We start from the raw sequence: 25,792 nt of genomic DNA, 5'->3' as shown, positions 1-25,792 counted from the left end.
TTCGTAAACAAAATATACATTTTAAATGACAGGAACGGAGCAACGCATCGCAATGGCGGCCCTTCGAAGGTGTATGACTAAGTTGAGGATAAACAGTTTACGTTATGCATTGTACCAGAGTGTAAGTGTCGTTCAGTTTTAAGTACATGCGCATGTAATGATAAATAACACCAATCATGTGATCTTTACTGTATACAGTGTATGTTATATGGATTATTACAATTTATTAGCTCTTATTGCGGCACATTTTCCCGATAGCCTACAGTAGCAATGCTCAACCATCTTTTTCCTTAATATGTGTTTATATAAACTGTATTTTATTTTGTTTATCTATGTTTTCATTATTACAAAACAGAAAACAGATTGAAAATCGGTTGAAAAACAAATTTTCTATGCGATTTAGCCGATTTATAAAAAACGAAAATCCACTGTCCTAAAATGTCATTTTTTTCAAATATACAAAAAACGTGTACTCCATGCATCTTTATTAGCATAAATAATGGACGCAGGCTTGTAGCCTCTATATCCATATCAATATCAATACATAGTATAATATAAATATTTCCTATGTAATTAATGGCTTTATATTAGTTCCTGTACATTCATGAATAAAAATGGTTATTTTTCCAATGATCATCTAACATTATTTCAAATTTTTTGACAGAATCAGCATTGACAACAATTTGTGGCAAGCCATTCCATAAATCAATAACTCGGTAACTGAAAAAATGTTTCCTTCCATCAAGACGACATCGCTTTTTGAATATTTTCTTATCGTGACCTCTGGTTCTACTCATCTTGTCCACTTGGAAAAGTTTTTTGTTATTCTACTATCGTATATGTTATTTACTATCTTAAAAACGTTAATCATATCTCCTCTGGTCCTACGGTGCTGTAGCGTTGGGAGATTTAACCGTTGTAGCCGTTCCGGGTGCCAGATAATTTTTAAATCCAGGGATCAGTTTTGTTGCCCTTCTCTGCAGTGACTGCACATTTTCAATGAGTTCTATATCTTTTACTTTTGATGGGTTCCAAACACTTGCAGCATACTTAAGGTGGGGTCTAACTAGAGCTTTAAATAGCATTTTGAACATGAGTTCGTCCAGATACACGAAAGATCTTCTTATCAGTCCAACTATACTGTTAGCTTTATTGACAATTAACTGTATGTGCATTTTGAAGTTTAAATCCTCATCTATATATATGGTGACACCAATGTCCTTTTCGTTCTTGACATGTTCCAGTTGGATTCTTTCTCCTCCCGATCCTTCCATATAGTATTTTCGTTTTTTGAGTTACTTTAAGCGAAAGAACTTTACTTTTATTAGGGTGGAATTTCAGTAGCCATTCGTCGGACCAATTTTGAAGATTATCCAAATCGTTCTGGAGTATTTTAACATCCTCGCTATTGCTTATTTGTCTGTATAATTTGGTATCATCAGCAAAGAGTGCGATTGGGACACTGGTATTTCTGGTAGATTGTTGATATATACAACAAATAATATTGGGCCCTATACACTTCCCTGGGGGATACCACTCATTACTGGGTACGATTTAGAGGATTCTCCGTTGACTATTACTCGCTGGCATCTATTTCTTAAGAAGTCTTAATTAACAATTAACAACCTGAAGGCTAACACCATATCCTGACAATTTCCTCAATAAACGTTGGTGTGGCACTTTATCATATGCCTTAATGAAATCCATGTACATTGTATATAACATCTAGCTCCCCACCCTTGTCTATTATCTCTGTCCAATTTTCCAGTACTGTTAGCAATTGTAGTTGAGTTGACCTTCCAGATATAAAACCAAATTGTTTGGGGCTTAGAAAGTTATTTTATCCATATGTTCAACAATGCTATCTCTCACTAATTTTTCGAGTGTCTTAACTATTATTCTTGTCAGGCTTACAGGTCTGTAGTTACCCGGGGTCAGATTTGGATCCTTTTTTGTAGATTGCGGTTATGTTTGCCTCTTTCCAAGCTTTGGGTAGTTTTCCTTCTGATAATGATTTGTTAAGAATATCTGCCAAAGGTGAACTTATATTGTTTCTGATCTCTTTTAGAATTTTTGGGTGCATTCTATCTGGTCCCTGTGACTTGTTTTCATTTAGGTTCCCGAGTAATTTTTCCACGACATTCTGATTACAAGCAATTTTTTTAAAAGGGTAGCTTGGATTCCTGTTTTCAAACTCTGGTAGGGCCCCAGTGGGTTCCTTTGTGAAAACACTACTGAAAAAAATGGCTAGGACTTCAGCTTTTTCCCTGTCTGTTACTGCCATCTGCTGATCATCTCCATTAAGTCCCTTTAAGTCTGAAATTCCTATTTAATTTTCCTTTTTGAGTTAACATATTTCCAGAAACGTTTTGGATGTTGCTTTATATCCTCCGCTATACTCTTTTGTGTTTCTCTTCTTGATTTCCTAAGTTCCCACTTTACTTGGTTTCTGACTTTAGCATATTCGTTGTACTTGCTCTCACTTTTTGATTCCATGTATCTTTGCCATGTCCTATGCTTTTTGTTTATTAATTTCAAAGTAGTCTTTATTCAGGGGTGGATTAAGTTTTCCAGATACTGGGTGGCATTTAGACTTTATCTTTGGTATATATTTGTATGCACTTACTTCAATAATCCCTGTAAAAGTTTTATACATTTCATCTATGCTGCCATTGAGTATTCCATTCCAGTTTATAGGGACATCATTTCTCATGCTTTCGAAGTCGCCCTTGTTGTAATTCAGACGATGGGTTTTATTCGCAGAAGGAGTTTTATTACAATGAAATTTGAAGATCAAAACCAAGTGGTCACTACTTCCTTCTGGGCTGTCGTACTTAATTTCTCTGATCATTTCATCTTCATTTGTTAATATTAAATCTAAAATACTTTGCTCGCTTCCTTTTCTCATTCTTGTAAAATCTGTTGTATGTTGGTAATTGTCCCTTAAACATTCTACAAAACTTTCGCTTTGTTTGTCATTACCAGGTGACCATGAATTCCAGTCTATTTTCGGCAAATTAAAATCGGCCATGATTAATAAGTGGCTATATTCCTTCTTTGACGATACCTTATCTAACAGTTTCAGTAACTAATTCCTTTGTGTTTTCCACATCTGAATTTGGACTCCTGTATATGCATCCGACCAATAGACAATTATTTCTTGAGAGTTTTATCTTAACCCAAATACTTTCCTTAAATGTGCTTTCCATGTCTACTTCTACTCCATGATGTTCTGACTTTATGTACAGCCTTATCTTGATAAGTTGAAAATGATTTTGTTTGTATAAATGGTGTAAGAATTGGCCAATTGTAATATTCAAACTAAAGACCAAACATTCTTCTATTTTTATGTAAGATATTACAGGTAAAATGTTCCATTATGGCCATTTTAAGTGGAAGTTACTCCCCTTCTTAAATTTTTAAAAAGTGAAACTGAAAGTATATAGATTCAAATATCTTAACGAGGTAGTAATAACACCTCAGTGTAGCTATAACACAATTTGATTAATTGTGTTTTTATATAAACAAATGATAGTAATGTTGTGATAAACTGCAGTCTACACAAAGAATAAGTCTGTAAATGCGTACATTCAAAACTAGGTCAAGTTGACTTCGACATGACGTTGAGTCTTCGTCAATGAAATGGTGTGTTCATCTGTTATTGTAAATGTTTAATTTGTTTTATATTGATGCTTAAATTGATTTGCTTTGTTTTTGTGTAATTCAAACTAATGGATTTCATACAAAACTAGAGAGAAAATGTGTATTGTGTACCTCCTAGATCAGGGTCTCTCGGCGCTACTTTCGATCGCTATCTTTGATTTTACGAGGTTGTTCAGTGACCCCAGTCTTGAATAAATGACATTTTCATGTGTTTCCCGGGATTGTCATGCATATTATTATATACCCTAAAAATTTCAAAGTGATTTTGGCAATATTAACATAAACCACAATATAAAACTATATGTATTTTATCATATGAAAGCAAATTTGGCGTTTAAAACATAAACAAAATTTTTATCTCTGCGCAAAGATGCCACAATTTAAAAAAAACAAGCAAATTATCTCCCTTTGCAATTATCTACAATTTTGCTTTCTTCGCCAAAGAAAATACACAAACCTGTCTTAAACATGCAAACTAGAAAAATAAGAAGTAACATTAAAATATCTTTATGAAAAGCATAAAATTATAACCATGAGGGACTGTGTCTGTGACCGTATCTTTGACATTGTTAGAATTAAGACGACTGTCAAATATATTGAAATCACATGAAAATGTATTCTTAACAACACTTGGAAATAATCATTGAAATGTTTAGGAACATGCCAAGTCTATATCAGTTCCCGATTTTACTTTCACTAGTTTCAATTTCACAGTAACAAACTTGCACAATTAGTCACAATCGCGTCGAACGATCGCTTACGATGCTCAACTATAAGTTAGTGGATTATATATGCTATAAAGATAAATTCTATCATGAAAATGTTTCAGTGCACTACCATTACTATCTTTTAAATTAATAACTTAATAAAGTTGTACACCGACAAAATTGAAGTGTTATGCATTTTCAAATGCTAAAACCAAACCTGCATGAAAGTGAAAGTAGATAATGTCAACATGGTCTGTGGCTTACCATAGTCGTAACAGACCTCATCTTATTTTTTACATATGGTCATTTCGAACTAAAAGCGAAATAATCATACATTTTTTGTGACATGTATGTATAGATAGAACATGTGTTAACCTGAATAAGAGTTTTTTTGATATGTAATCAGCGTTTAAAGAAAAATCCACTGATTTACAGATTTCAATTTTGGACCTCATCTTACCGCCATTGATTTTCTCTTAGATTTTTCTCATTAACATAGCCTCAATATCATATCTGCATCATCGGACAATCGAATGTTTGAAAGGTATACGCTTTCATCTGCTAATTTAACGCTATAAAAAGGCACTTGAGAATGACGCTTTGGGTATAAGGTTTAAGGCGACAAAAAAAAGTTACCTCCCCTTTGCCTGAGCATAGCTACCTTCTGCCATTTTTAACAAACAAAATATAGTTAAATCAATAGGATTAATATTCCTAATGGATATTTTTAGGTGATTTATGCGTTTGTTTAGAATGATAAAGACAGTTAAATCCTCCGGATACTCAACCCTATAATTTGGGTACGTGTTTTTAAGCGTTTCTAAGATATCGACACGAGTTACCTGCCCTTTGCTTGAGCATTGCTACCTACAGTACAGGTCTTTTTGTTCCAATGTCAGTTTTTTGTTTTTCGTATCGACTAATAGGCCTATTTTATTTTATTATTTAAAAGACATGTCACAATCACAGGTACTTGTGGACATAATTATGATGTTTTTAATTAAAATGTTACGCTATTGACAATTAAATTATTGTATAACAATCGCATGCTTAATAATAGAAAAATATATATAATACCTTTACCTTAGCCTTATATTATATATAAAAGTTAAGCAAGTAATAGATAGAAAATCTAGGTCTTCATCTACCCTCTCGAGGGAATCCATGTTCTCACTGAAATATGCATTGTTTTACTGCTACGAGCCTATGTGCCAATCGATTCTGAAATAGTTTTTCTTCTTAGCTGATTTATTTGCTGTTGTGCATGCATTGCTCGGAAATTTATATCCGAACTCAAATTAAGCTACGATCGCAACAGCCATTCAGTGTTCCTTTATGGAAGTGATTACAACACAGCTAGTAACGGCATTAACACCTGATTCAGTCCAAAACATTATTTTGTAAAAATATCCCCGAAATTTAAATATCAAATATCATATACATGTATCAATGTATCTTAAGTACTTATGACAGTGACAAAATCAACAATTACATGGCCACTGTATGGAATGTCATCATAAAAGACTTTCAAAATGATTGATAATTAAACTAATAATCTTAACTTACACCTCATCATTATTTACTACTTTTAAATTACATATAGTATAATGTATAATGTAACCTGGTACGTGTCTATTACTCTATATTGCTTAGATTAATTTAGAGTTATTTTTACTCAAAACAATATAAATGGTCACTGCAATGAACATCAGCATACCTCTACATGAATATGTGGTTAGCATGATAATATAAAGTTACATATATGCTTCTGTGAAAATGATCAATCAAATGATCCGTATAACTGCCATACTGATGCATGAACAGATGAACATATGACAATCCGATAGAGTCATACAAAATTGAAAAACACATTCAGAAAAAATTGTAAATTAATAGTGTAAGTGCACAGTTCTATGTTTGTAAGCTTCTGAAATAAACATTTAGTAAGTTGCTCCATACCTTCAAAACTGATGGCTTAATTTGTACCAAAGATATTTCTTTTTTATTTTTATCTTACATCAGAATAACACTAGCAGACTGTAACACTTGTCAATACTAATTATATATATATACAATTATACATGTCTTTTGACTGATTTGCTTGACATTGATCTCAACAGTGACATATATAGAGATTAGAAGTTGCAAAACTTAAGCAAGGATGTACAATTCCACTAGCCCGACTTCGAGGTCAAAAGGTCACTTTGAAAAAGGTTAATTTGAAATTTTGTAGTTTTTCATTGATGAACATTTTATGACTCTTTGAAGCAGTGTTGGTCATAATTCAACAAGGAGCCAACTGACCAATGGTCAAAGTCATTGTGTCAAAGGTCAAAGTCCCTGGGTTCAAAGGTTAGGGTCAAATTTTGTAGTTTTTCTTTTATGAACATGTTGTTGATACTGCTTAGCAATGTTATTTCAAGTTTTGTATCTTTTCCCTGATAAACATTTTGTTATGACTCCTTGGAGCAATATTGGTCAGAATTGAACAATGAGTCCACTGACCAAATGTCAAAGTCATGGTCAAAGGTCAGAGGGACTGGGCCCAATAGGGGAAATATAGCTAATTCTTTAAAATCCTTCCTCCTCTGTGGAAATGAAAGGGTTTTGTCTGAGGCATTTGGTAAAGTATGAATGGTCACTTCGGTGGGTCTGGCCCCCAAGAGGCCTGATGATTTGCTCTAGTATGGTGTAACTGTGTATTAGTCTGTCTTTGGTCTGGTGAATTACTACTTGTACAAGTGTCCAGTTCAAATTTATCAACTACAGTTGTATATACCAGATGTGTGCATGTGGCTCCCTTGGGACTTGAGAAGTGAGACCCAGTATGGGAAGTTGAGATAAATTCATTGAATTGCTCCTAGTTCTAAACAGTGACATGTATTTTGATAAAATTTTGTCTTGAGTATTATTGTGTAAAGGAAATCTAATATACAAACAAAGAATGATTCTCCCTTGAGGCTGGAGGGGGCCAGTAGGGAAAATAGAGGTAAATCTTGTAAAATTGCTACTAGTCATAAACGACTAAATGAATTTTGATTAAATTTGGTCTTGAGAGATTTTCCCTTAATTATTGGGACCCAATGGGGCTGCGGTGGCCAAGTGGTTAAGGTGCCCGACACTTTATCACTAGCCCTCCACCTCTGGGCTACGAGTTGGAAACCTACGTGGGGCAGTTGCCAGGTACTCCAAACTTTCTTCCACCCCCAAAACCTGGCATGTCCTTAAATGACCCTGGCTGTTAATATGACTTTAAACAAAACAGACCAGACCAAATAGGGGACATATAGAAAAAAAACCCAAATACAACACAACTTTAAAATCCTTTTTTTTTTTTTTTAAGAATAACAGGGTTTGTTCTAAGTGTAGATTAAACCATTGTTTGAGATAGGATTTTGCTTTATGTGTTGCATAATTCGTGGATTGGGGCATAATTTGGTCATACCCGCCTACACTGTGGGCGAATTAGCAAAAAATGAGAAGTGCTTTTTTCTGTCCGTTATATATATCCTTGCAAGTTATAGCCAATTTATCATATTGTTCCGTCGTCGGGTTATTTTCCTTGAAGGACAGAATTATCACATCAAAAAAGAGAAAAAAATGTCTCAACCGTTCTTCCGATCCCGTGTTCGGCATTTATTTTCTATAGAAATTATCGTTGCCCGGGTGTAAAATCCATCGACGCCCAAGTGTAAGCACCGGCGCCCGGTCAATACGATAGAACCCGGTGATATTGTATACATTGTATTGCTACTGTTGTGTTTATAGGGGTTGACGCAGAAAGACATACCAAGACCCCTGACCAACTGCCACAGTGATGTTAGCCATCAACATATACACCCGGCTTCCTTTGCGTAAGCTGATTTTTTATCACTGTTGTAATACTACTATGATAATGATAAATGTTGTGATGAAGCACAATTGTCCCTAAGTGGATGTAAGTTTGTGTTAGTGGCTTTAATTCTTCACCAGATTTAATAGTTAATGAAAATAACAATAAAATTGTCTTTCTAATATTAATTTCGAAACTATTTTGGTGTATGATAAAAATTATTGAGAAATATGAACAAGAAATTAAAATGAAGTAAAAAAAGTTTGATATAAATTCAGGATTGATAACTAACTGATTGTCAAAGTTGTTGTGTTATATTTACAAATATTTAAATCTGTACATAAATCATTATAAGACTTAGTTTATTCTTTGTTTTTTTGTGTTCTTAATTTGTCTTCTTTTTTTCAGCATCACTAATTTCTGTCGTACCTGTAGTACATACACAAGATCTAAAAATGTAAGTTCTGTAATCTGTCTGATGAGTCTGAGATTCTGTAATCTGTCGGATGAGTCTTGAGAATCTGTAATCTGTCTGATGAGTCTTGAGAATCTGTAATCTGTCCGATGAGTCGTGAGATTCTGTAATCTGTCCGATGAGTCGTGAGATTCTGTAATCTGTCCGATGAGTCGGGAGATTCTGTAATATGCCTGATGAGTTGTGAGATTCTGTAATGTGTCCGATGAGTCGTGAGATTCTGTCATCTGTCCGATGAGTCGTGAGATTCTGTAATCTGTCCGATGAGTCGTGAGATTCTGTAATCTGTCTGATGAGTCTTGAGAATCTGTAATCTGTCTGATGAGTCTTGAGAATCTGTAATCTGTCCGATGAGTCGTGAGATTCTGTAATCTGTCTGATGAGTCTTGAGAATCTGTAATCTGTCTGATGAGTCTTGAGAATCTGTAATCTGTCCGATGAGTCGTGAGATTCTGTAATCTGTCCGATGAGTCGGGAGATTCTGTAATATGCCTGATGAGTTGTGAGATTCTGTAATGTGTCCGATGAGTCGTGAGATTTTGTCATCTGTCCGATGAGTCTTGAGATTCTGTAATCTGTCCGATGAGTCGTGAGATTCTGTAATATGTCTGATGAGTTTTGAGATTCTGTAATCTGTCTGATGTGTCGTGAGATTCTGTAATCTGTTGTATGAGTCGTGAGATTCTGTAATCTGTCTGATGTGTCGTGAGATTCTGTAATCTGTCTGATGAGTCGTGAGATTTTGTAATCTGTCTGATGAGTCGTGAGATTTTGTAATCTGTCTGATGAGTCGTGAGATTCTGTAATATGCCTGATGAGTTGTGAGATTCTGTAATATGCCGGATGAGTCGTGAGATTCTGTAATCTGTCGTATGAGTCGTGAGATTCTGTAATCTGTCTGATGTGTCGTGAGATTCTGTAATCTGTCCGATGAGTCGTGAGATTCTGTAATCTGTCCGATGAGTCGTGAGATTTTGTAATCTGTCTGATGAGTCGTGAGATTTTGTAATCTGTCTGATGAGTCGTGATATTCTGTAAACTGTCTGATGAGTCGTGAGATTCTGTAATCTGTCTGATGAGTCGTGAGATTTTGTAATCTATCTGATGAGTCGTGAGATTCTGTAATGTGTCTGATGAGTCATGAGATTCTGTAATCTGTCGTATGTACATGGAAGATTGACGAAATTTAATGATAATTTCAAATTGTCACTTTTTCCCCGAACACAGTTCAAGTTCAACCCCAGACGATATATAGATAAAGTTGATAGGAAGTAGACCAACCTTGATAATGATGTTAAGTTTGTGGTTATTTTCTCAGTATATGAAAGCAGATAAATGGTGGAATATATTTTTTCTCACCTGCAACAAAGTTGTAACATGATACTGTGGTGTTATTTATTAGATCACATATGGTGGATATTTCAACACACCCCTTCGATAATGTCCAGATTATCATACAGAATTTATAGTCCAGGGACTCTGGAAATTAGGGTCGCAGGGAATCTGGACTATATATTTTTGAGTTATTAGTCCCCTACTGGTGAAACCGGGGGGACTATAGGTTTTGCCTGCGTCCGTCTGTCCGTCCGTCCGGCCGTCCGGCCGGTTAAAGTTTTGGTTAAAGTTTTATAATATAAATTCACTTAATAATGGTATTAGGATGCTGATTCTTTGCATAGAGATTCTTTGGGTGTGTGGCATTACTTTTGTATGGTTAAAACTGAAAACATTATTTTCATTTTTTGAAATTTTTGGCATATTATGAACTTAACTTTTTTCTCTGTATTATTCAGGTTAAAGTTTTGGTTAAAGTTTTTTAATGGCACACCATTCACTTAATAATGGTATTAGGATGCTGATGTTTTGCATAGTGGTTCTTTGGGTGTGTAGCATTACTTTAGTATGATTAAAAATGAAAAAAATATTTTTATATTTTTGAATTTTTTACCATATTATGGACTTAACTGTTTTCTCTGTATTCTTGAGGTTAAAGTTTTATAATGGCTCCATTCACTTAATAATGATATTACTACTATGCTGTGCTATGCAGAATCATATATTATATATATTATATTTCAATCCAAGGCTGTTATTACACATTTCACTTTAAATTCACTTTAGATTCTTTACTCTGTACAGTAGACATACCAAAAGAATACCTGAATATATTTTAGGGGCAGGAAACATTGTTTATTCAACCCAATAGAGTTGAATTTACACATTGTTTGGAATGAACTTATTGTCATAAAATGATCATGTTTCAGTTTCGGCTAAACTTTTTTACTCAAATTTAGCTAAAGTTTTAACTTTGGGGCACTGGTAGGGGACATGTATTGCTTTAGCAATACTCACAGAATGCTTGTTGTAAAAGCATTTAATTAAGTAGGATTGTTTGAGTGAAAAGTTTTGCAACAAAACACAGGTAAATATGCAGGTGAAGCGAGAGATAATCACTGGATAGGGGTTGATCAAATCCAACATGCTTAATAGTTATACACAATGAATACGATATGGTTAGATTCTACTCTCATACATGTTTTATTCTTTCTTTTTTTATTACGAGTACATGTATCCTGTCAGTAGATGAGTAGATTCTTTGAAACTACGTTGTGTAGTATGAAAGACAAATATCGAAAAAGAATGAAGTTAAATCTTGAGAACAGAATCATGAAGTCTTTGAAAAATAAAATGCTGATGACAAAACCTCGGGGCAGATATTTGAAATTGAGTGAAAAGTTCATACAAAACTTATGGCTCTCTATCTATGAACTGGGCTTAAACAATTCATACGAAACTTACGACTTTATATATTGATGAACTGGTGCTTGACAAACCATGTGTAAAAAAATAGTTTTAGGCAGGCGGTATTTCAGGTGCCTTTGAATGATTTAAATATGTCCATTCAGGCATGATAGTTACCAGTGACAGGTGTTAACATACCTACAGTCGATGAAATGTATTGTTTCTGTTAATGGTCTTAATGTCTTTATTATGTTGATGTGTACATACCACAGATGTTCTAATTACAATTCCTATTTCATACCATATATGTTCATTTGGATTTTATTTTGTGTGGTCAAAATTTCGTTGGGATTTATATTTCATGGGTTTTCTAAAACTCGTGCAGTTTTTCCAAGCAAACCTGAAATATAGTCGTATTGTTGTATGGACATCACAGCACACCCTTAAGGTTACATGAATTTTAATTTTTCACTGTTTTTTGGTTAAAAGAGCTTTAATTTTGAGAAATTGATAAAAACACCTATTGCTTCTCTGATTTATTTACAAATTGGTTTTATAGCAATACAATTTTTATTTGGTTAATTTTCTATCTTATTAGTCCCCATCAGTTCCTGGAGGTACTGTAGTTCTGTTGTGTCCATCCATCCTTCCGTCCTTCTACAATTTATCTTGTCCAGTCTCTATCTCCTGTGACACTACTTGTCACTGGAACTTTATACTTGGATCATTAGTTCAATGTGTTCACCTAGGTGAGAGGTTTGTCATGTACTAAAAAATATGTTACTCTAATTTCCATTAATATTTTGACCTTTGACCTACATCAATGAAAAAAAAAGGAACTTCGTACTTGGGTCATGTGTTCACCAGCTAGGTAAGGTGGTGTGTCATATATTAAAAGTAGGTCATTTGGACTGACCTGCAATTTTAAACTTTGACCTGTAACAAAGAAATCCATCTCCTAAACTATTTGTCACTAGAATTTCATACTTGGGGCATAGGTTCACGTTGATGAATCAATGTGTCTTGTATCAAAAGTAGGTCTCTCCGTTTGTCTGAAGGTGGTGAACTATGGTTTTGCCCAGTTTGGCTGTGTGTTAACATAACTTTTTCTAACTTTTAGACATATTCAGTGCTTCGACTAGAAAACATGCCCAGATTGATCAGCAAGGATGATATGGAGACTTTTCTAGGGAAATATGGAGCAATAGATTGTCAAAAACAAGGCATAACAGCTATGGTGGTAAGTATCTATGTGAAGTCTACCTCCACAGGGGCCTAGGAGCAGGGCCTTATAGGGAATATAGCAATTTCCCAGTTCTTGCTCTATGATGCTTCTTCTCTTGGAATATAAGGATTTAGTTTATATATGGTCTGAAGCATCCTAGGGTGAAGAAGGAACCAGTTCTGTATAATTGGTGGGTCTGCTCACACATCCTCCCCCCCCCCCCCCCCCCCCCCCCCCCTCTCCCACCAATGGCCTGAGGGGCAGGGCCAAACAGGGGAAACATGCAAAAAATTGCTTAAATCCTTCTTCTTCTGTAAGAATGATAGAATTTGGTCTATATTTGGTCCGAAGTATGCATTGGTGAAGGGGAACCAATTTTGTATAAACAGTGGTGTGGTTGGTAGAGTGGGGTCGATAGGGGAAGTATAGTTAATTCTTCAAAATGCCTGTTCTGTTGAAAAGTTGAGTTATACAGGCCCTCTAGGCCTCTTTTTTCTGGAGTTTAGGCCATTTGGCTTAATCTTGAGGTAAAATGTTCACAAAAAACAGTATGATAAAAAAAAAGGCAGAATGGGAGAGCCTTGTCCAGACAGTTTTTTCCAAAAAGTCACAGAAAAAAGGATCAGCTATACCAAAAGTCTAGATTTTCCTGTTTACAAAACATTATTCCAGTCCTACTGGTAATCCGTGTTTTTTTTTTCTGAAAAGTCAATAGTACTCCTCCTAAATAGGCCAATGAATCTAACCTTTATACGTTGAACTATTTTATTCATGGTGCTATTCCATAGTTTGATTCTTTTCTTTGATATCATATGTGTATATATGTGTTAATAATGGATCTGATTATAATTCAGTTGAATAGGTGTTTAGTGTCTTGAATTTTCATAGTTTTCCATTTTATTTTCCAGAAATTTTCTAAGCCTGAAATGGTTGCTCTAGCAGCAGACAATTTGGATGGTATAGTCTTTGGGGGATGTACAATGAAGGCTACGGTGGGTATTTTGTGCATTACTACTAATCTATAAATGTGTACCACTTTATGGCATTGCCACTATATCACCTTACCAACTGCCAGCGGCGTTGCTATGAATATATAACAGTAAAAAATCTGTGGCCCTGGGAAAATAAAAGAATGGAAAATAAACCTTCTGTTGTAGAAAATTAAATTTAACAAGTGTAATATTTATAATCGTCATGTTTATATGTATTAAGTATTCGTACAACATTATTATTTGCTATTCTTATCTGTTTTCTATTATCTCAAATGCTATTTTTAGCTCACTTGGTCCGAAGGGCCAAGGTGAGGTTATGGCATACCGTGGCATCCTGCATCCGGCATCCGTCCGTCCGTCAACAATTGACTTCTTCTTCATAACCGCTGATCGAAATTGAACAAAATTTGACTGGAAGGATCATTATGGGGTGGGGGTGGGGATTAGAAATTGTACAAATGATGGAGCTGACCCGCCTTGGGGCCTGAGGGGCGCGGCCAAAAATGGTCAATTTAGCTTAATTGATATAATTGACTTCTTCTCTGAAACTAAAAAATGGATATCACTCATATTTGACTGCTAACATCCTTATAGGGTAGGGATACAAAATAGTACAAATAATGTGGCTGACCCCTAGGGGTCTGAGGGGTGGAGCCAAAAGGGGTAAATTTGGCTTAATTAATATAAATGACTTCTTCTCTGAAACTAAGCATTGAATACCACTCATATTTGTCTGGTAGCATCCTTATGAGGTAGGGATTCAAAATTGTACAAATGATGGGGCAGATCCCACGGGGGCCAGAGGGTGGGGCCAAAAGGGGTCAATTTGGCTAAATTGATATATAAACGACTTCCTCTCTGAAACTAAGCAATGGATAAAACTCTTATTTGACTGGTAGCATCGATATGGGTAGGGATACAAATTTGTACAAATTTGAGTAAATTGATGTAAATAACTTCCTCTCTGGAACTAAGCAATGGATATCACTCATATTTGTCTGGTAGCATTGTTATGGGGTGGGGAATCAAAATTGTACATAAAGTGAGGCTGATCTCCATTGGGGCTGAAGGGTTGGGGCCAAAAGGGGTCAATTTGGCTAAATTGATATAACAACTTCTTCACTTCATGGCAGAGAAACTTGAATTCCGTTAGTAACCGTTGGTTTTATTAGCTTATGTCATGGTGCGGCGTCCGTTGTCCGTCCGTCGTCCGTCAACATTTGCTTCAAATCGCTACTAGTCATAAAGTTCTTATTGAATTTTGACCAAATTTGGTCAGAAACATCCTTGGCGGAGGAGGATCAGAATTTGCATAAATGGTGTCTCTGACCCCCAAGGGGCCGGAGGGGAGGGGCCCAATAGGGGAAGTTGAGGCAATTCCTTTAAATCGCTACTAGTCATAAAGTTATTAATGGATTCAAACCCAATTTAGTCAGAAACATCCTTGGGGAAAGGGGAACAGATTTTGCATAAATGGTGACTGACCCCCAAGGGGCCGGAGGGGCAGGGCCTAATAGGGGAAATTGAGGCAATTCCTTTAAATCGCTACTAGTCATAAAGTTATTAATGGATTTGAACTCAATTTGGTCAGAAACATCCTTGGGGGAAGGAGAACAGATTTTGCATAAATGGTGACTCTGACCCGAAAGGGACCAAATGGGTGGGGCCCAATAGGGGAAATAGAGATAATTCCTTAAAATTGCTACTAGTAATAAAGGTATGAATGGATTTGAACTTGATTAAGTCAGAAACATCCTTGGGGGAAGGGAAACAGATTTTGCATAAAATGTGACTGACCCCCAAGGGGCCGGATGGGCGGGGCCCAATAGGGGAAGTTGAGGTAATTCCTTTAAATCGCTACTAGTCATAAAGTTATTAATGGATTTGAACCCAATTTGGTCGGAAACATCCTTGGGGGAAGGAGAACAGAATTGCATAAATGGTGACTCTGACCCCCGAGGGGCCAAAGGGGTGGGGCCAAATATGGCTAATTGAGGCAATATCTTTAAATCGCTACTTGTCATAAAATTATGAATGGTTTTGAACCCAATTTAGTCAGAAACATCCTTGGGGAAAGGGGAACAGATTTTGCATAAATGGTGACTGACCCCCAAGGGGCCAAAGGGGCGGGGCCCAATAGGGGAAATTGAGGCAATTCCTTTAAATCGCTACTAGTCATAAAGTTATTAATGGATTTGAACTCAATTTGGTCAGAAACATCCTTGGGGGAAGGAGAACAGATTTTGCATAAATGGTGACTCTGACCCGAAAGGGACCAAATGGGTGGGGCCCAATAGGGGAAATAGAGATAATTCCTTAAAATTGCTACTAGTAATAAAGGTATGAATGGATTTGAACTTGATTAAGTCAGAAACATCCTTGGGGGAAGGGAAACAGATTTTGCATAAAATGTGACTGACCCCCAAGGGGCCGGATGGGCGGGGCCCAATAGGGGAAGTTGAGGTAATTCCTTTAAATCGCTACTAGTCATAAAGTTATTAATGGATTTGAACCCAATTTGGTCGGAAACATCCTTGGGGGAAGGAGAACAGAATTGCATAAATGGTGACTCTGACCCCCGAGGGGCCAAAGGGGTGGGGCCAAATATGGCTAATTGAGGCAATATCTTTAAATCGCTACTTGTCATAAAGTTATGAATGGTTTTGAACCCAATTTAGTCAGAAACATCCTTGGGGAAAGGGGAACAGATTTTGCATAAATGGTGACTGACCCCCAAGGGGCCAAAGGGGCGGGGCCCAATAGGGGAAATAGGTAATTCCTTTAAATCACTACTTGTAATAAAGGTATGAATGGATTTGAACTTAATTAAGTCAGAAACATCCTTGGGTGAAGGGGAACAGATTTTGCATAAATGGTGACTCTGACCCCCAAGGGACCAAAAGGCAGGGTCCCATAGGGGAAATAAAGGTGATTTCTTTAAATCACTACTAGTCATAAAGTTATGAACAGATTTGAATCCAATTTGGTCAGAAACATCCTTGGGGAAAGGGAAACAGATTTTGCATAAATGATGACTTTTACCCCCAAGGGGCCGGAGGGGTGGGGCCCAATAGGGGAAATTGAGGCAATTCCTTTAAATCGCTACTAGTCATTAAGTTATGAATGGATTTGAACCCAATTTGTTCAGAAACATCCTTGGAGAAAGCAAAACAGATTTTGCGTTCATTAATGATGACTTTGACCCCCAAAGGACCAAAGGGGTGGGGCCCCATAGGGGAAATAATGGTAATTCCTTTAAATCGCTACTAGTCATCAAGTTATGAATGCATGTTGTAAACTTAGAGCAGTTAGGATCCCCACACTATAACCATATATAGCATTGTTTGATGTTGACAAACGAAACAAATTGAACATGAACATTATTTTGACATTTGGTCAAATCCAACCAGGTGAGCGATACAGGCCCCATGGGCCTCTTGTTTAAATCACAATTAGTAAATATAAGCATTGATCTGCTTTCAGTTGGCAGTTATGTGCTGATAATGCCAACTGGACAAAGGCAAATATAACGTGAAGCACTAGCGACTACCGGTGCTTCATTAAATTTATAGTGCATTGCTTCAATAAATCCCGTCATATTTCATATTTGTACTCATTGTGTATACCGCATAACCATTTATCACTTAATCAGCCTGTTATATAGTGAAGTCGCCCCTTGTAATACTTTTTGCACACTAATGCAATATACTGTGGGGTGTTTTTCATTGTCTGCGCCAGTCAGAAATTTATTATAACATAATGTCCCCCCTTGAAACAACCCTATGTGTGTCTGTCTCTTCATAGCAAGTGGCAACCTCCCTAACTACACAAGGAAGCCAGTAACATGACATCACCCATTTAAGTGGATTCCTGCCCAAAAGGTTACAAGCATGACAGCACATGATGGCCTGTGACCGTAGCTTCTTGAGAAACACAAACTGCTCCAAGCAGAGATAGAACCCCACTCATTGGGTCTTCAGTTTAGGTTGCATGGTCTGAAGTTGTACTAAATGAGCTATTGCTACCGTCTCTACTTTACAAAAAGTCATTAAATGTTTGAAAAATGTTACCAAAGGGTTCAGTGAGAGATTATACAGAATGACATATGCACAATCAATTCAGTAATATCCTACCAGAGGGTTCCAGTGATAAAGAAATAGTAATATCCTACCAGAGGGTTCCAGTGATAAAGAAACGTATGGTGTGTTCAGGAGAAAATGCAGCTTATTATTAACAAAAAATCTGTTTTTGATTCTTGTTTGACAAACCTGGTGTCCTGTTTGTAGATATTTTACTGGAATGGACCTAAAGGAGTTTTATCATACAAACTGTGTAATAAGCTGTTTATTTTATCTTTCTTGAAGATTGGTGGCAACAAAAGTAAGCTGCGTATTTTGAATGTACCAGAAGGCTGGGAAACAGAGGAACTAAAACAGCTTTGTAAACCTTACGGGGAGGTCCTTGAAACCAGCATGAAGTCTGATTGGCTTGTAGTGAGTTATTATATCATTGATATGGGAGGAGGATTCCTGAAAGAAAATTTCAACTTGTTAGGAAATACAAAGAATTCTGAATCAAACATCTTTTAGCAAATCAATATTTACATATATTGAACATGCAAAATCAGACTTTGTATCATCTACAGTACATTATTGATATAAAACAAAACAATATTGCTGCTGCATAAGAATAATGTAAGATATGCCATTATATTTGGGGTATAGATTTAGTTAGATTTTTGGGTGTAGAGATTCTGAGATTTTTGAGGCACATGTATTATGCTGAAGTTTGTGCAGTGAAGAGATGCTGAGATTTTGGAGTTATAGAAATTAATCATGATCAAGATTTTAGGGTGTAGAGTCCTTACATAAAGAAACTCCATTCATTTTGAATTCTTTTCACAGTTTTATCAAAATCGTTTGGATGTGAAGATGCTTAGATTTTTTTTGGGGGGGGGGGGGGGGGGGGGGGGGCAAAAAGATGTTGAGATTTGGGGGTGTCGAAGAGATGTTGAGATTTTGGGGTGTCACAGAGATTTTGGTGATATAGAGATGGTGAGATTTGGGAATGTAGAGATTTTGGGGTGTCACAAAGATTTTTAGAATTTGGGGGTTTGTACTATACTGAGCTTTGAGGAATGAAGAGATGCCAATATTTAAAAAGTATACAGCATATGAAATATTTGTAAAGATAAGACTTTTATGTTATTATCCAGAACTTTGGCTCGTTAAAAGAGATGGATGCTGCTGCCAATGTGTTACAAGGATCTACTTATGACAATACTGTTATCAAGGTAATATCCTACAGCATAATCTACATCTGTGATAAAATAAAGAAGACTGACTGTCATCATGCTTTGTCCTCAGTTTTCTGTCTGTGAATTCAGTGCCTTAAACTGCTTCTCTCTTAATTGACTTGTGGATTTTATCCAAATTTGGTCTGAAATGCCACTTTTTCTTTAAAAACTGAGATTGCTCTGGGAAGGCAAATCACTAAATAGGAAAATTATTCCATTTTTTCAGGTTCATACTTTAAGCAGTTTAAGTTATTTGGCCATGGTTTAATCAATGCTCCTCAACCAAAGGAAATTCTTTAACTTGTATTTATCCAAAGGAAAACTTTACAGAATTTTGGAAGAAGATCTTATACATACATATAGTTAATTGACCTTCCTTAAATTCTGTAATGCTTTCCTATGGACACTTTTTAAGTTAAGGAATTTCCTTAAGGTAAGGAAAACTGATGGAACTGGCCCCCAGATTAAAACATTTTGGACAATTACTTACACTGGTAGTACTAGTAGATGTTACCATTATGTTTCGATATACATGTTATTCATAAATGTGACCTCACCATCAAATGACACATAGCTTTTGAGCCTTATTAATTAAAAGTGGTGAAAGGAGCATAACATATGAAGATGCAATTTCATCGTACATGGTCAGTAATTAAAGAACCTCTGTTAATGTTTTAGGCTAAACCTTGGAAACCAGAATCCAGACAAAAAGGAGCTGGTAAGTGATAAGACTTACATTAAAATCATTGTTTCAATTATTTTTTTTATAATTAAATAATCAGTTTCATTGTTCATTGAATTGCCTTGCTATGGTATTCAGAGTGACAGAGATTTGCAGGCAATGTTATGTGTTATTACAATTGGCTATTATGATAGCAGAACAGGCATTTTAAATCATTCTTTCTAGTTTGTTTTTATTGTGATCTTTTCATGAAAATATAAAACTATTTAATTCTATCGTGAAGATTTATTTAAAAATTATTCAATTCTATCATGAAGATTGGCTCACAACTGTTGATATGTGTAAAATTATGAGGCAATGTTGAAGTAATTGATAAAATGTTGCCATCTAATAATGATTTATTTCAAATCTCTAGGAAGGCCTATATTATTTCTTATATAATTATAATTATAATAATCATACATTACAAACAGCCTGAATTATTGATTCACATGTCAGAATGATTTTGTTATAATTTATCATTATATATGTAGCGAACTGGACTGAGCTAAACACTGGCAGCCAAGTAGCTCAATGCATGGTTAGAGCATTGTCTGATTTTAGAGGTCCAGGGTTTGAGTCCACTGGTCTAGATCTAGTTGTTGCATTTTTCCTCTCCTGTTACATATGTATCTTAAACATCATAATGACATTGACTTAGAGAGCATGTACCAGTTATACGTGGTACTCATCAATTACGCATGTGGAATCCTCGTGATAGTTTTGAATATGAAATCTTTTAATGAGGTTTTGTTTGTGTTTGCAGGACCCTATGAAGTGTTTAAACAGAGCGACTATCAGCTTGGAAACATAAACAACATGCATGACACGGTGATCTTTTTAACATATCATATTAAAATGTTAAACTCCGAAGTTTTCTGTTTGTGAAGAAAGTGATTTGCTGTCCTAACATTAGTGCTCCATTCTGTCTGTAATTCTGTTGTGGTGTTACATAGGAATTGAATGGATTTTTAGCTCACCTGGACCGAAGATCCAGTGAGCTTATGCCATGGTGCGGCGTCCGTCGTCCGTCAACATCGCTACTAGTCAAAAAGTTCTTATTGGATTTTGACCAAATTTGGTCAGAAACATCCTTGGCGGAAGGGGATCAGATTTTGCATAAATGGTGACACTGACCCCCAAGGGGCCTGAGGGATGGGGCCCAATAGGGGAAATTGAGGCAATTCCTTTAAATCGTTACTAGTCATAAAGTTATGAATGGATTTGAACCCAATTTGGTCAGAAACATTCTTGGGGGAAGGGGAACAGATTTTGCATAAATGGTGACTCTGACCCTCAGGGGCCAAAGGGGCAGGGCCCCATAGGGGAAATAGAGGTAATTCAAATCGCTACTTGTCATAAAGTTATGAAAGGGTTTGAACCCAATTTGGTCAGAAACATCATTGGGGGAAGGGGAACAAATTTTGCATAAATGGTGACATTGACCCGCGAGGGGCCAAAGGGGCGGGGCCCCATAGGGGAAATAGAGGTAATTCCTTCAAATTGCTACTTGTCATAAAGTTATGAATGGATTTAAACCAAATTTGGTCAGAAACATCATTGGGGGAAGAAGAACAGGTTCTGCATAAATGGTGTTTCTGACCCCTGAGGGGCCAAAGAGGCGGGGCCCATAGGGGAAATAGAGGTAATTCTTTTAAATCACTACTAGTAATAAAGTTATGAATGGATGTTCTAAAAACAATTCTTGAGGTCTTTCAGACCCTTAGAGAGTCTTGACTTCGTTATTTCTTTAAAACAGTTGGGATCCCCACACCATAACCATGTATAGCATTGTTTGAGATTGACAAATAAAACGAATTGAACATGAACATGAACATTATTTTGACATTTGGTCTAATCCAACCAGGTGAGCGATACAGGCCCCATGGGCCTCTTGTTTTCATTTTCATGGTGGTTACGAATTGCAGTATCTATCTACATATCCCATGGTGTACATTAGCGTACATCGGAAGATATGTAGATAGCTACTGCTATTCGTAGCCGCCATGAAAATGAAAAAAAATCCATTCAATTCATATACAGTACAATGTACATGTATTAATATTAGGGTGATAAAAAAAACCTGTCATTTTTAAATTTTTAACTTCTGATAAATACACGTATATATGAAAAGATGCTAAATTAATTATAGAACAGCGGGTGATTCCGCCAATGTTTTGGTTTTTTTTTTTGCTTTTTATTCAAAACAAAAAGACGTCAAAAACAATAATTTGTGTTAAATTAGAATTATTTTTGTGAATAGCTGGCAAAGAAAACACATTATAACAGAAATGAAACGTGACAATTTTTCAGGCATTTCAATTTTTAACTGTTGTAATGTGTGGAGATCAGCACATGAAACGATGTTTTCATACCGTATTCATAATGTTTTCATACTGTATTCATAGTGTTTTCATACTGTATTCATAGTGTTTTCATACTGTATTCATAGTGTTTTCATACTGTATTCATAGTGTTTTCATATTGTATTCAGTGTTTTCATACTGTATTCATAGTGTTTTCATACTGTATTCATAGTGTTTTCATGATCAAAGGTTTGTTGTTTTCACTTGATATGATCAGATTAAGAATCAACACTCAGAATCTAAATAGAAGATATAAATGTCATATTGATTTAATCTCTTAATAGTCATCAACAAACATCTGATATAATTGGAGAAATTGTAATCTGTTGACTTTTCACAAATCACAGTTCTTCTAGTCATCATTTTGTAGTAGAAAAAAACATGATATTTGTTGAAGAATATTTAGTAATAGTGAAAGGAGTTTTGAAAAAAGATTGCTGCATGCTCATTATTAAATGAGAACTTTCGTTTTTTGTTATTTTTTTTCTCATGATTGGTTTTCTGATGATATATGTTGATATTTTCCAGATGGCAGACAGTGATGAGACTGATGAACTTTACAGCAAAATTGTTCTCGAGGTCAAAGGTCATGATGTTGCAGTCTTAAATAGTTATGCTGCATTTGTGAAGATGACTACAAGATTTCTTAACATTAATCTTGTACGGATGTAAGTATAAAATCACTGAAAATTGTAATAGCAAATATAAATACAGCTGTTCACCAATCTTACCATGACAAACCTTCTTCAAAATCTATAAATTCTGCACAACTGATTATTTTGCAAAGAGCATGGAAATCAAACAGTTTTAAAGTTCATATCTTTTATATACTGGTACCTGATTTAGAAAAAAAAAAAGAAAAAAAAAGAAGCAAATAATGAAATTTTAACAAGTGTTGATTTACTTTGCTTATTTTTCATGGCAACTGAAAAGTTGTGCTTATGAAAATTATCAGTTTATATAAGGTACCACAAAAAAAAAAAAAAAAAAAAAAAATTTTGAAGGTGGTGCATGTGTAAGTGATCATTTCCTGTATTTGGTGCTCCTGACCTAAGTGAGCTGATGTGATTTAGGACTAGGGCCTAGTGATGCAATTTTTACCCCTCTGCTATATGTCCAGTATTCTTCTCAAATGCAAACTACATTTTTTATGGATTTTGACAAATTGGTAGAAAGACAGACCATGTTGGGTAAATGATCATGAAGGAAGGATTAATGGCCCGTTACATTTAATTGTTTACACATCCCTATGTTGACCTTGTGAACGGAACATTTTCAATAAAAGTTGGAAGAAAAACCATGAGAAATCAAATTTGCCTGAAGGAAGGAATGTTTTGTGATCTTTCTGAATGCAAGCATGGATCGAGTTCTGCCATTTTGTACTTGGCGGAGGGGTAATGTGTATTTCACGACTATTTCATATATTCTACTAGCTTGTCACCCTTTGTTGAATTTTCTTGTGATTTATATTTTATACAAAATGTATATTCTTGGTTTACAGATATACACCACCTAAAGTTATTACAAAATATACACTACTTAAGTCCGTCCACATATACAGTAAACACAGGGTGCAGTATGAAATGAGAACTAACTACCGTGTAATAGAGGCAAGTATATTATAACACATTAGTATGGTTCGTACAGATTTTCATACTAAAATTCAAGCACTATTCTACCACTTTTTCCATTTACATTTTTTGTCCAAACTTTTTGGGAATCAGGGTATAATTTTTGTCTTAGACATGATAAACATTTTAAGGAATCTGAAAAAGCATGTTCACAGCAAGTATGAATTCCAGTACTTTTAAAGCACTTCAGAGCAAATTCCAGGATTTGTTTAAAGTACTGACCCAAATTTCCAACACCTTTCATCATCTGTACAAACCATGTTAAATTTGATGGTTATTAGTCCCCTACCTGTAAAACCGTGGGGACTACGGTATACGTTTCCTCCCAGTCCGCCTTCTCAGTTTTCCACACTTTTCTCAGACGTGCTTCAAGATATGTTGGTGAAAGTTGGTATGTAACTTCAGTATGAGTAGCTATAGGTCAATTTCAATTTACAGGGTTTTAGGGTCAAGGTCAAAGTCACTTACTGTTAATATTTTTAGCAGGAGGCTTGAAGGGGACATGAATTGCCTCAGATTACTTGTTTTAACATGTGAGCAATGTAATGCCAGTTCACACCTTACTGGTTAATGACCTACTTCAACATGGTGAAGATCAGATCATTTGTGTGTAGCACTGAAAAAAGGAGGGGAACAGGATTTAATATTGATTAGTTGATATAGATTGAACGTAGAGTTAGGGGAAATAATTTCAGAAACATTGTTCCAATCTTTGTCCGAGGAAAGGATTCTTTCCTTACAGACACCTCCTACATTACCAAACTTGTATGGCTGTGGGATATCGGCCAGACAGTGTTCTGTTCACCAAATGCTAGAGTATCCAAACTAAATTATTATGCAAGGGTGGCTCCATCTAACCCTCATATTATGCTTAATTGATTCAGTGTTTAATTTCAATATCGTAACTTTAGGTTTGGACTGTGGCTGTAAGAGGTACAATGTATTTAGTTAAACAATCTTTCATTTTTGTTTGGTTTGTTTTTCAGTTGGAGAAATTAACAGGATCGACAGCGAATACATTTCTGGAGTATATAGAACGTAATCTCCCTGCAGGTGTAGCAATGAAGGTTACCAAGGTAATAAAGCATCATGAATAGCATGTGTGATATATTGTGATGAGGTTATTATTTTCAGTTGAACCAATTCTTTGTACCGGTACTTGTAGTAAATATTCCTAGTCTGTAGAGAAAAGAGGTGGTGTCATTACTACAAGTACAAAGAATTAGTAAAGGGGGCCGTGATAGCTCAGTCAGTTAGAGCCCAAGCCATTTAACCTCAGGTGAAGATCTCAGGTGTGTGGTTAGATGCTCCCTACCCATCCGTTGCGTTTCTTGGGAAGATGAGAAACAGGCTGGTCTGGTTGTGTCCTTGGGGAAGACACTTTATCCTTATTGATCTTGATGGTATGCGATTGGCCTCTCGTATGTTGTTCAGTGAGGTAGTCACCAACTTACAAGGAGACCTCTAACTAACCCTGGCTGTCAATTGGGTGATAAAGCCTACAAACTGTTGATGTAATGATTTAACATATTTATTTAGGCTCATGTTTTTGCACAACTGAATTCATTCATTTAAACAAATTAGAGCAATGTTTAATTGACACCCACGATACTCGCTGTAGAAAGCAAGAAGTTGCAACGAGTGCATTCTTGAAGTTAATTTAGTGTAAGGCCTCGAGTGTATAACATGACCTCGAAATTAGATAAAAATATATTTGTATTTAGTTCTACAGCAATTGGAAAGTGGGTTTTCTTGCATTCTTCTATATTGTGATCTTTCTGGTTTCACCGTTTACCATGCACAATGGCCATTTCCTTGTCGGGTTTTCATTTTCAAATCCTCGTTTTTTTGTAGCGATACAATTCAGTAAATTTTGCCCTATTTTATACATGCAGTGTATGTCTTAATATTTCCCCTCTTTTTTTTCATTGTAGCATGAATTGCAAAAGCTCCCAGAACATATGGCGCCACCACTGGAGGAGATAACGGCATAGCAGCAATCAGTACACGTGTGAAAATCTTTTGATGTACATTATTAATGGGATGGGTATATTAGCGATATATTCCCATCTATTATATAAAGTCATATTTATAATGTAAAGTGTCGGGTGTAAATAAAAGCAAAATTTTATATGAACACTA

The 25,792-nt window shown here is 35.7% G+C and overlaps 1 protein-coding gene across 1 annotated transcript; it reads left to right on the top strand.

Moving 5' to 3' along the window:
• The first annotated feature begins 41 nt into the window (after positions 1–41).
• Positions 42–25,792, top strand: LOC117323695. The gene is made up of 13 exons (XM_033879074.1): positions 42–121; positions 8,139–8,224; positions 8,611–8,659; positions 12,540–12,659; positions 13,553–13,636; positions 18,001–18,129; positions 18,852–18,929; positions 19,611–19,650; positions 20,420–20,484; positions 22,548–22,687; positions 23,521–23,629; positions 24,637–24,726; positions 25,585–25,792. Exons 1-13 carry the CDS (start codon positions 53–55, stop codon positions 25,642–25,644), a joined length of 1,119 nt encoding a protein of 372 aa, XP_033734965.1. The 5' UTR covers positions 42–52; the 3' UTR covers positions 25,645–25,792.

Source organism: Pecten maximus, chromosome 3 (genome assembly GCF_902652985.1).
Source record: "Pecten maximus chromosome 3, xPecMax1.1, whole genome shotgun sequence".
NCBI classification, from domain to species: Eukaryota; Metazoa; Mollusca; class Bivalvia; order Pectinida; family Pectinidae; genus Pecten; species Pecten maximus.
Note: the sequence above shows the minus strand (reverse complement) of the source record. Positions and strands in the feature narration are given on the sequence as shown.

Coding starts and splice junctions, on each gene's coding strand:
- LOC117323695 (XM_033879074.1), top strand. CDS start 53: ATGGCGGCCCTTCGAAGGTGTATGACTAAGTTGAGGATAAACAGTTTA. Junction 19,651..20,419: donor ATCCAGACAAAAAGGAGCTG/GTAAGTGATAAG, acceptor TTGTGTTTGCAG/GACCCTATGAAGTGTTTAAA. Junction 20,485..22,547: donor TAAACAACATGCATGACACG/GTGATCTTTTTA, acceptor GATATTTTCCAG/ATGGCAGACAGTGATGAGAC.